This window comes from Strongylocentrotus purpuratus, unplaced genomic scaffold, assembly GCF_000002235.5.
Source record: "Strongylocentrotus purpuratus isolate Spur 01 unplaced genomic scaffold, Spur_5.0 spur5_scaffold_6, whole genome shotgun sequence".
Classification (NCBI taxonomy): Eukaryota; Metazoa; Echinodermata; class Echinoidea; order Camarodonta; family Strongylocentrotidae; genus Strongylocentrotus; species Strongylocentrotus purpuratus.
The window spans coordinates 18,656,118-18,667,418 of NW_022145612.1; the positions used below are offsets into that span (position 1 = coordinate 18,656,118).

General features: G+C 38.7%; 1 protein-coding gene across 1 annotated transcript; it reads left to right on the forward strand.

Annotated features, from left to right (window-relative positions):
* Window positions 1-2,034: 2,034 nt before the first annotated feature.
* Window positions 2,035-10,888, forward strand: LOC100889163. Its single transcript, XM_030972086.1, has 8 exons — window positions 2,035-2,360; window positions 2,837-3,051; window positions 4,378-4,581; window positions 5,030-5,296; window positions 5,738-6,017; window positions 7,849-8,046; window positions 8,688-8,797; window positions 9,083-10,888. Exons 1-8 carry the CDS (start codon window positions 2,075-2,077, stop codon window positions 9,323-9,325), a joined length of 1,803 nt encoding a protein of 600 aa, XP_030827946.1. The 5' UTR covers window positions 2,035-2,074; the 3' UTR covers window positions 9,326-10,888.
* Window positions 10,889-11,301: the final 413 nt, after the last annotated feature.

Here is an 11,301-nt window from a genome sequence, read left to right on the forward strand (position 1 = left end):
GGCCTTTTCAGGTCGTAGCGTTTTGCCCCCAAAATCCCCCAAAATGTCATTTTACCTCGTGCATGTTATAGACCCTACTTATATTGTAAATTAGGCCTAGACCTAGGCTATAATAAATCAGTTCCACTTACCAACTTGACTGAAATAATCAGTTTGATAGTCCCTTTTAGGAATTTATGGGTCAAAATCGAAATCCATGTTGAAAAAGATTTTCAAAATGGATTTCGATTTTGATCCAAATTTCCTAAAAAGGGACTATTAAACTGATTATTTCAGTCAAGTTGTTAAGTGGAACCGATGTATTATAGCCTAGGCCTAATTTACATGTGGATATGCACGAGGTAAAATGACATTTTGGGGGATTTTGGGGGCAAAACGCTACGACCTGAAATGGCCGTGGCGTTATCAAGGGAATGTGTATAGACGGTTTCCGTCTATAAAGAGAGAGCCGACCCTACCCCAATAAGAGGCTAACGAACGAAAGAGACGGAAAATTCGGTCTAGGGATTGCCGTGAGTCGTGATCAGCTTGCCTCCGCCAGGCCGCAATGTTTATAACTAAAATGAAAACAATAATAATAATAATTAAAGTTTTTTGTATAGGGCATAGCACTGACTGACCTAAAAGCCTGTGTTACAAAACATGAATGATTGCAAACTTGCTTGCAGTATGAGCAAAATCCAGGATTTTGTTTCAGGATCTGAGGCAATGTAGATCTAGGTCTATTCTTAGACAGCAATAACCATCTGATTTGGGTCATTTCTTTAATAAAACTGACATTTGTTGTCATTCCCCAATACAGATGGCAACCCAGAGATCTCGTACCGTGGGGATGGCTATAGGCCTATATGTGCATATTTTCGTCCACGACATTTTCTCCCCGATTTTCTTTATTTAGATCTAATTTCCTGATTTCTAAATCAGATGTAAATTAGGTCGGTATGTCATTTGTCCTAATTACAGTTATCAAAATTTGATAACTCAATATTAAATGGATAATTTACGGACTTACTTATATGAATTATCCAATTTGTATCTCCGAACGTTCATGCACTCGGAACATAGGGCTATATGACCCGGCGGCAAAATATTTCCGGGTCAACCTACCAAAACATAGCCAAATGGCCAATCAGAGCACTCGTTTCGTGGGAGTTCGTTGGTCATCAAGCTGGGCTTACTCGTACGTAGCTACGGTAGCTATTGGACGTTCGAAAAGAAAAAATGAATATTCATCAACTAACACCAAGACGGATAATGTTGACTACGAGACTTTCTCGGATTAATCATTAATTTAGGATCTAAATGAGCAAGCTATCTTAAGTCAAATAAGCTATATATATGTTTTTTTAATTTGTGTTATAATTGCAGCAGTTATGAGGATGTAAAGAGTGAAAATCTCGTTGCATATCTCATTCATCGCGGTCCGGTCGAACCGAACCATTTGTTCCGTACAGTGCCTCACAGAAAGAGGTCCCCAGACTTCAGTCTCTATAATCGGAGGTCTAGTGGAGCCAGACGTAGTCTCAGTGGAACAACCGACGATTAGAGAGACTGAAGCTTTCGGTCTAATCTATTCTATGTTACCGAGTAGACCGAAAGCTTCAGTCTCTGATATCGACGGTTGTTCCACTGAGATTGCATCTGGCTCCTCTGATGTCAACAAATTTCAGTTTTCTTAAAGAAATGATATCAGACGGTTATTTCTGTCTAGGTCTAGTTACTGAGTCACTATAGTACAGACGATCACTTATTGGCTTAATTATCATACAGACGATTTTAAATTGAGCATGACATATAATGACAGGTGGTAAATAAAGAATTGCCCAAACTAAATTTGAAGCTTTTACTGAGTGACTCACATAGAGTCTACTACTTTATATACTAGTGACAGAACTTCTTTAGATGTAGTCTTCTAAATACTTTGTAGTTTGTTTACTTCCTTAACAAATGAACAGAATTTTTTTCAGAGTGCCTGTGCTCATTAATACCACACAGAAACAATGATTTGAATTATGGTTTCATGATCATTTCCCCTCTTTATTTCCAGACTGTGATTCCTGTGCAAGTGAATAAAATGCCTCCTAGAAGACACCATACAACCATCATCAAAGGCTCTCTCCATATACTATTGGTGCTATGTCTGGGTTCTTACTCCCAGACCACCAAGGTAGAGCAGGGGTCAGAAGACACTAATCACCATGATGACAGAGCTGGAGGAGGGGTTCATCTTAACCTGAAGGAGGGCACTGTTATGGGAAACTATGAGGCGGGTCAGACACAGGTCATGAGTATTCAACGTGACAGCAGGCATCCTAAATATGGAAGTTGCTGGATCAACGCCTTGGAGGCTGTATCTACAGGTGAGAGCTCTCTCTCTCTCTCTCCTACATCATTCACAAATTCATATTTCAGGGTCCAAACAAGCTGTGCCTTGTGCAAAACTATGATATTCAAGTGACAGTGACCTGACATTTGTTACAGCGACATTTGGTCTTGGACTCTGGGCAATAGATTTTTAGGTTAGGTATTCTATAGGATTAGGATTTAGGGCTAGGTATAGCATTGGTTAAGAGTTGAGGTAAGAACTTGAGCTTGTATAGGACATTGACCGCAGATAAGTTGTTGCTACATGTGTCATAGAACCTAATTGACCTTCAACATATTTTTGTCAAGAGAAAGAGAGTCGGCCAAAGAGATGATGCTAGGGAATTAATTTCCTGTCATCAGATTGATATGTTTTAGTCGTACAGAAGCAAATTGTTTGACTTGATATCTGTCTCTTTGATTGATCTTTTGATCATAATTCATGATATCTCATTGCTTCTTTTGTTGATAGGCTGTAAAAGGCTGACAGATGATGAGCAGAGTCGTATGGCCTTGACACTGGCCAACTGTCACCTTGCCAAGGCTGGCTTTGATACGTACCCATGTGATGACACAATGGACATCAGAGACTGTTTGAACCCTATGAAAGGGGACAGCATCTCATTCAATGCTTACACTGAGTTCTTCACCCACACACAAGATATCTGCTTTTTTCTTCAGAGTCAGGTACATGATTGATTACTGTTATTTTCATGTTTGCGAGTGCTTATTTGATCAATTGAATTACTACGAAGTACAAGGAGAGAGACAGTATGCCCCTTGTTTCCATCTGATGGACACTTATTTCTCAGTAGATAGTATTGCCAATTTGTGATCAGTTTAATATTGCTGTATAAATGATATGTTAGTAAATATTTGCCTTTAGTGTTGATAAGCTCCAACAATATAGCTTTCTGAAAGTTTTGGGATTAATAAAGCAGTTGAAATAGTAATGATAATATGGGAAGTTGCTGAGTTTATGATGTCATTCATCTGCAACATTTTCAGATATTGCAGACATCTGCAAATGCTATCCTTTGTTTTTTATGATCTCCAAAGGTATAGAAGATTTCAGGTCAAACTGCATTGGATTTTTTTGTTAAAATTGTACTTTAAATTTGTTGTTTGCAAATACTGAATGAAGTGTAGCTTTACCTTTTTTAAAAACCAGAACCACAGTAAAAGTTAATAAGTCTACCAATATCCACACTGTTCTTAATGTCCCACTGCACTACTTATAGCTACTTGTGCCTTCTATATAGCAAACAATGCCTAATATAACTGGTGACCATTGGTCCCCCATGATCCCCTTTTTCTTATGTTAATTGAGAGCTGATTTGATGAAATAACCACCTGTCACTGACCTTGCAGGGAGGTCTAATCCCTCCTGGCCAAACTAGTGCAGAGGGGCTTTAATGAATGATATTGGATATTAAATCTCTCGGGTTTGGCACCAGCAGACCGGGGAGACCGTTGAGAAGCTAGCCCAGAGCTCTGAGGATGTGGCTGTTCAGCTTGAGGTGACAGGCAGACTACAGGAAGATATGATCAAACAGCAGAATGAGAGCTTGAAGAACCAGTCCACACTGTTCTTAATGAATAATACTGGTTATTAAATGTCTTACATCTCTCAGGTTTGGCACCAGCAGACAGAGGACACCGTTGAGAAGCTAGCCCAGAGCTCTGAGGATGTGGCTGTTCAGCTTGAGGTGACAGGCAGGCTACAGGAAGACATGATCAAACAGCAGAATGAGAGCTTGAAGAACCAGTCCACACTGTTGTTAATGAATGATACTGGATATTAAATGTCTTTACATCCCTCAGGTTTGGCACCTGTAGACCGAGGAGACCGTTGAGAAGCTAGCCCAGAGCTCTGAGGATGTAGCTGTTCAGCTTGAGGTGACAGGCAGGCTACAGGAAGATATGATCAAATAGCAGAATGAGAGCTTGAAGAACCAGTCCACACTGTTCTTAATGAATAATACTGGTTATTAAATGTCTTACATCTCTCAGGTTTGGCACCAGCAGACAGAGGACACCGTTGAGAAGCTAGCCCAGAGCTCTGAGGATGTGGCTGTTCAGCTTGAGGTGACAGGCAGGCTACAGGAAGACATGATCAAACAGCAGAATGAGAGCTTGAAGAACCAACAAGAGATCCTAGCACAAGAAGCAAAACTCAATCAAGCATTGAAGAGCTCAACCAATAGTATCCATGAGGTACCACATTTCTGTACTGATTTTTGTTTTATTTATTTTTTTGTTTTGTTTGGGTGGGGGGCAGCTGTCGTCAATTGTGAGATTTATGCAAGAGTTTTTTTTTTTTAGTCATTGTTGAACATATAACATTTGGTATTCTGCACAGTGTCAAATCTGGAACTTATACACAGCGGAGCATTTATAAGGAATGTTTAAGCAAGTGATAGTATTGTGTATTTTGCCTCATCAGAATAATTGAAATTCTTCATCATGGAAGGTACAATAATATGAAGTACATGTACGTTGAATTGAATATTTATATAAATGTATTAAAAATATCTAAAAATTATGTTGAAAATTAATTTGTACATTGTATATAAAAAATACATGTGTGTCTCACTGTGTTAAAAATACATGGATATATATTTTGTTCGGTATTTTGAAAAGTCATCTTTAATGTTAACCACAGGTGTTTGCAGAGATGAAAAGCAGCACTCTGGAGCAGAAAGCCTTGTTTGCCGAGACCTTTGACCGAGTGGCACAGGTCCAGAGGTTGATGCTAGGAGAGTTCACATGGTTCAACTCTGTGATATACTTTGTGGTGGTGGTGCTCCTAGTGTACATGGTGACAGCCACACCTCGTACGGCCTCCGCAAGATTCTCACTCTTTCTCCTGCTTTTAGTGAATTGGTTCATCGAGTCGGTCATGTTTCGCATCATCGATTCCAGTGATCAGGTAGGTTCTCATGAAGGGTCCTGAAGTCCCAAGGATACTTGAGAAAGATTAAAGATGATTTTTAGGGGTGTGATAGGTAACTAGGTAATTAATCCTGTTTGAATAGAGAGCAACTATGTACAGCATTGATGGTTCATATTTTGCTGTTTTTGTGAGGGAGAAAAATTAAGGTCAAGCCTTTAAAACACATGATGAAATTAAATATTTTTGTGTATATGTAGTCACCACGACAATGGTGCCCTTAGCCTTACAAGTATATAACACCCCTTTATGAATTTTGGATGAGAAGCAAGTCTGCAATTTACGAATTTTACTGCTTTACTTGATAAGTGTTGTGTCCTAAAAGGGAACGTATTCACACACACACAAGTGTAGAACAGGTGCACATGGCACTTAGCACTAAAAATATCAAGGTTTTTTTTCTGTGTTTTCAATATCCAGACCGTGTTTCACGCCAACACCTGGTGGTGTCGGAAGATCTTCTGCTGCCTTGGTCTCTTACTTCTCATCTACCGAGCCTCCCAGTACAAGGACTACAATCAGATCAACCACAGGATTCTCCTTCAGATCCAAACACACATTCAGCAGCAAAAGATCAGTGCCTCGAATAACCCCTATATGTTGACGCAGGGTCTGATCCAGAGTAGCAGCGCTGCATCCCTGTCTATTGCCTCGCCCCTCAAAGTGCCTGCCATTCAAGATAGAGTTGGCCAAACCATAAGTATGTAGCTTGTATGTTTTGTCTTCATTTCATTTATGTAGGCCTACCCCATGGATTATGCACTGTCAACGCTCAAAATACACGGGGGCGGTGGGCGATTCGCCCCCGTGAGCCCCACAATCGCCCCGTCAGATGGTTCACGAGGGCGATTGCAAAATTAAAAATCGCCCCCGTGGAATTATAAAATAAAGATTATCTTTTCTGATATAACTTTAACACAATATTGAGTATCAATTTTCAAACCTTAAACCAATAAAATGGAACTAATTAGATGGCGCTTTCTCTCCCATCTCTATGAGTATTACCGATACAAACAACAGAGCTCGCAGTGCAGCTGTAGTGCGGCCGTCAGCAATGGCTATACTGCGCCGGTAGTACCGGTGTGCACGCTGACGCCCAATATATGCTGGAGCTGGAGACGATCGCGCAAGGACTGAAACATGGAGAAATTTTTCGTTGTGAAAAGTGTGAATCCTCTGAAATCTGGTTATTCTAAAAGATCAGCAAATAATGTAACTTGACCAGTAAATCAATATTGAGAAGAAGATCACCAAAGATGTTGCAGGGGCGGATTTAGGCGGTTTAGGGGTTTAACCACCCCCCCCCCCTCCCCCTTGGGCTGCCGAGTGAAAATGTGTTGTGCATAGAAAAATGCTATCATGTGTCATTGTGTCCAGACCTACACAGTATTAGTAGATGTCAGTAGATGCCAGGAAAACATCACTAACGGGGGTTCAAAATAGCGCCAAAAAATCGCCTCGCCGCTTTGCGGCTCGTCGACGATGCTCCGCATGTTAGTAGATGCCAGGAAAACATCACTAACGGGGGTTCAAAATAGCGCCAAAAAATCGCCTCGCCGCTTTGCGGCTCGTCGACGATGCTCCGCATGTTAGTAGATGCCAGGAACACATCAATTACGGGAGTTCAAAATAGCAACAACAAAAATCGCCTCGCCGCTACGCGGCTCGTGGACGATGCTCCACATCGTATCTGGGTTACCCCCCCCCCCCCATCCTTAGCAAAAAGCTAGATCTGCCCCTGTGTTTTGGAAGGATATGGTAAAAACCAAAAGTAAAGAAAGAATGTAAATAAGGTTGCTCCAAATAATGAGGAGGACATTATGTGCAGAGCGGGAAGAAATGGAGAGAATGTCATTACGGAGATAAAAGTCAATAACAGCTATGTAACAAGTACATTTCTAAGAGGGAAAATGCCGACTTAAATAAATGATAATGATAAAATACCAAGGAATTTAGGAGTTTCATGGGTACCAATTCAATGAAAATTTGTATTAAAAAAGAGCCCCCGTCGGTACTAAAAGAGCCCCCGTGAGAGAGCTCACGGGGGCTCTTTTTTTTTTGGAAGAGCCCCCGTGGACAAAAAATTAATTTGAGCCTTGTGCACTGTTATGGTTAATCTCTTTGTAAACCAGTCCAAACCTAGTTCATGACATAATACATCAGTCAGTCAAGAAGAATCTGCTTTGACGTGGATTGTACTACCTAGGTTAATGCATTAATTATGGTAAATTAGTAGTTGACAAATTTATCGTGTCACATGATTTTATGTCACACTGTATTATGCAGCATGATATTATGTTCATAGTTTAGCACGTAAGCAGGGTAGTGAAATATTTTTGCATTTGTTATTTAGCTGGGTAGTGAAAGAATTTCGGCATGGATATTTTGAAGCTGAAGTTGATTATAGCTTTTGTACATATTATGTTTATTTCTGTTTTTCATTCTAAACAATTATAAGCATGTCAAAGTTGACTGATAATAGCCATATCATATTGTTTCCTACTCTTTATTTGTCGTCTATTTTGTACTAGAATCGAAATCCACCTCCAGACATGACATCACAGGTTTCAGCAGTGACAGCGATGTCGACACGACCTTTAACCCTGAGAATCTGGCATCTTCAGAATCACAGTACTCTAGCTCTTCAGACCAAAGTTTTATGACTGCTGAACCAGCCAGTAGGAAGCAGAGTATAGCGGATCAACAAGCTTCTAAAACACCTTTCAGGAGTAAGTCTTCAGGTTTTAAATCAGTGAAGGGTCAATATGAACAGCATGTTGGCTATATCTTTGCTGTTGTAGACTATTTGTTTTTCCAAAAGAAAGAAGTTTCTGGTAGCAATGAAGAAAGTCAGAATTAACTTTTTGTTTATTTCATGCCAAATTTATGAGTAAAAATATAAGTATTTGTTAAATGTAATGATAAATAACCAGTTAGACTCTAAGGAAACTACCTCCTGGACTAAAGCCCCTTGAACAACTACTTCAAGGATATTACCTCAGGAAAACTACTATGGCATATCTTATACCTGCCCCTACACATTGCCCGATGAATAAACGTTGTTGGTTTTTCTTACAAAAGTCAATCGATTATACATGTACATGTCTTATCTACATGCATGAACTGTCAAGAATTTAATTTCTCCCTGTCAGCCAAATTATTTTTTTTCATTCAAACTAATGTGCAGTTTCACAGATCCAAGAACAAGAAACAGTGTTAAAGAATATTTCACAGAGCTGAGGGGAATATATTCATTGATAAGTTTGTTTTTATTGATGTGCTCATAGGTGGGTTACAGAAAACTCTCATACTTAATTGATAATATTTATCCATGACTGATTCCTCTGTTTTTATCATATCAATGATGCAGCTAACTCACATGGATTGCAAACAGATGACACAGGATCTTCAGCTAAACGGAAACGAGGTCGACCAAAGGGGAGTAAAAACAGGACTTCAAGAGAAGGAACACCAGTCCCTGTAAGTTCCACAACAATTCATTCGACACTTGACTTACATTATGGAAATCTTCAAAGATCCTGAAATATTTCCTGATTTCATTCCCATCATTTAAAGAATTAGAATATGTAGAAAAAAATAATAAAAAAACAATTTAATGAATGATATTTATCTATTTTATAGCAAGAATCTTAAAGGAATTTGTAGAACAACTTGTTCATGATCGTTATTTGTTTCTCTTTCTTTCATCTTCAAATGATCTGTATTCGTACATTCTCTTTATATAATCCCTTTCTTCCTCTAAAGAACCTGAGCTTCCAGTCCCCGTACAACCTTCGTCACCGGGTCCTCCAGCAGTCCCCGAACCCTCTCCTAGACCTTGAAACAACCTTCATGTTTGCCCAGCAAGTAGAGAGCATGGCTAGCAGGCACTATGTCATTCAGAGAAAGACAACCCCATCATCTGGTGAATCCAGAAGCAGGAGAAGCAAGAGCCCGACCAAATCAAGAAAGGGTCCAGCTTTCTTCTCGTCCGATGAAGAGCCATGAGTGAAGAGGGAGGTCTGAGAATGCACAGACTTGGACCCGGGTTTTAGGAGTAAGGTGTGAATGATGATTTTTAGCTGCAATCCTGTTGAAGTGTTGAGTGTTTTTGCTCATGGCATCTTCCAAAATTTTCTATTTCTTAAACTAGCTTTGCATTTAAATTATGAGCTTGATTAAAACAGATAGTTGCACAGTAACCCAAGGTGTGCAAGATTGTTAATAGCAAATGTCAGGTTAGATGCTTTAACCTCTGCTCTTAATGTTTTTACAAGTACTGAACTTAGGAAAACTTGTACTACTGTATTTCATTTCACTCAGTAAGTTAGATTGTACAGGGTACCCATGCTTTAAAGAGGGTTTCCAGACCATTAGTTCCTTGTTATTCCTAACTCTATTTATTACCGAGTAGGTGGAAAAGGGTGACAGGAAATACATGTCTGCATCATCTTTCTTTATCACTGTATCACTTTAATGTGTATATACAGTAGAACCTCATTACTCTCGTTTTAACCAGCTCATTGTAAGAAGCAATTTTACCAGTCTCCCTTCTTTGTGCACTATTGTTTTCTAGCACTGATATAAGAAAGTTCCAACGTTAAGGTAATTTTACAGGTCCTAAGGAGTTTAGTATAACAAGGTTCCATGATATACCAATGATATTCCATGACGTTTACTTGCTGAATTACCTTGAACTGATTCTCCTCTCCTGTTGTACTGACATGCTTAGTATCGTCCTTGTTTTCACGAAGTGACGGTAGTGAGGAAAATCGTCACGCAAAGTGAATGCAATTTTTTTTCACTACCGTCACTTCGTGAAAACAGCGACGGTATGTGTCAAAACTTTACCAGTACTATTTATAATGAGTACAATCAAGTATTGACGTGACTGCCCATCCATATTTATTATGATTAGCAATCATCATGTAAAAGTATTCATCAATTCATTGCATTGGAGGTAGACAACTTGAAGTAAGCAAACTGTTCATGTATATTAATGATAATAATGCTATTCTGAGATTTTGTAGTGCTAAATGCATCAACGATGTCTTTGCTTTACAGGTATTATTTGCCCAGTTTTACACGAGTGCTTTAGAAAAGTAATGATATACATTATGAACTTCATGAAATATAGCCTATAGCTTTCAAGCAACACATACAGTATCTGTTTGACCAAATGATAGTTACTAAAAGGGTAAATCCATCAGTGTTTGTGTGCATTTTAAAATAACAGTAATGTTTGAATTCATTCTGCACCATACTTGGTTCTGATTGTATTTTACTATAGACATGTAAATAGTTTGATATTTGAGATCTGCAAACAATGCAGCATTTTGTGTATTGATGTTAGTTTTGATGATCTTTTGTTCCAAAAATATATAGTTAGTACCTTTAAGAAATGCACAGCAGGAGTCGTATTTTATTCACTTTAAACAGTCACTTCTTGTCATGAAATACGTTTATGAAATGATACACCACCTGACTGTGATAGCTAGGTGTATGTAAGCCTAAGCTTTTAAGTGATATTTAACATGAAATATTTTTATTCTAAATGTTTGTTTTGTAGCATAATAGCAGACCTGCCAACCAGTACGATTTAGTCGTATTTAGTACGATTTTTAGAAGCAAATACGACAGTACGATTTTTCTTAATAAAATACGATTTTCAAAAAAAAAAAAAAAAAAATGATTTTTTTTTTTTTTTTTTTTTTTAATAATTAATATTAATCAAGTATCCTACAAGCATCTCACATCGGCAATTTGGGGATGTTCATTGGTTCATCGAACACATCAGTCATGACGAAATCATGCATATTCAACCAATGATCAATAAAAAAAATTCTTCCTGTAGGTAGAAACTGTAAGAGGCATTGATCCGCGTAATAATCCGTGTTTATTTTCAAGAATACAACTTTTGTCAGTAAAATACAACTTTTGGGCCTAAAGAATACAGTTTTTGAACTCCAGAGGTTGGCAGGTCT

Bases quoted from the DNA above. Each gene is read 5' to 3' on its own strand.
- LOC100889163 (XM_030972086.1), top strand. From the start codon at position 2,075: ATGCCTCCTAGAAGACACCATACAACCATCATCAAAGGCTCTCTCCAT. The intron at 2,361-2,836 runs GTGAGAGCTCTC...TTTTGTTGATAG, and splicing joins CTTGGAGGCTGTATCTACAG to GCTGTAAAAGGCTGACAGAT. The intron at 8,047-8,687 runs GTAAGTCTTCAG...TCAATGATGCAG, and splicing joins TTCTAAAACACCTTTCAGGA to CTAACTCACATGGATTGCAA.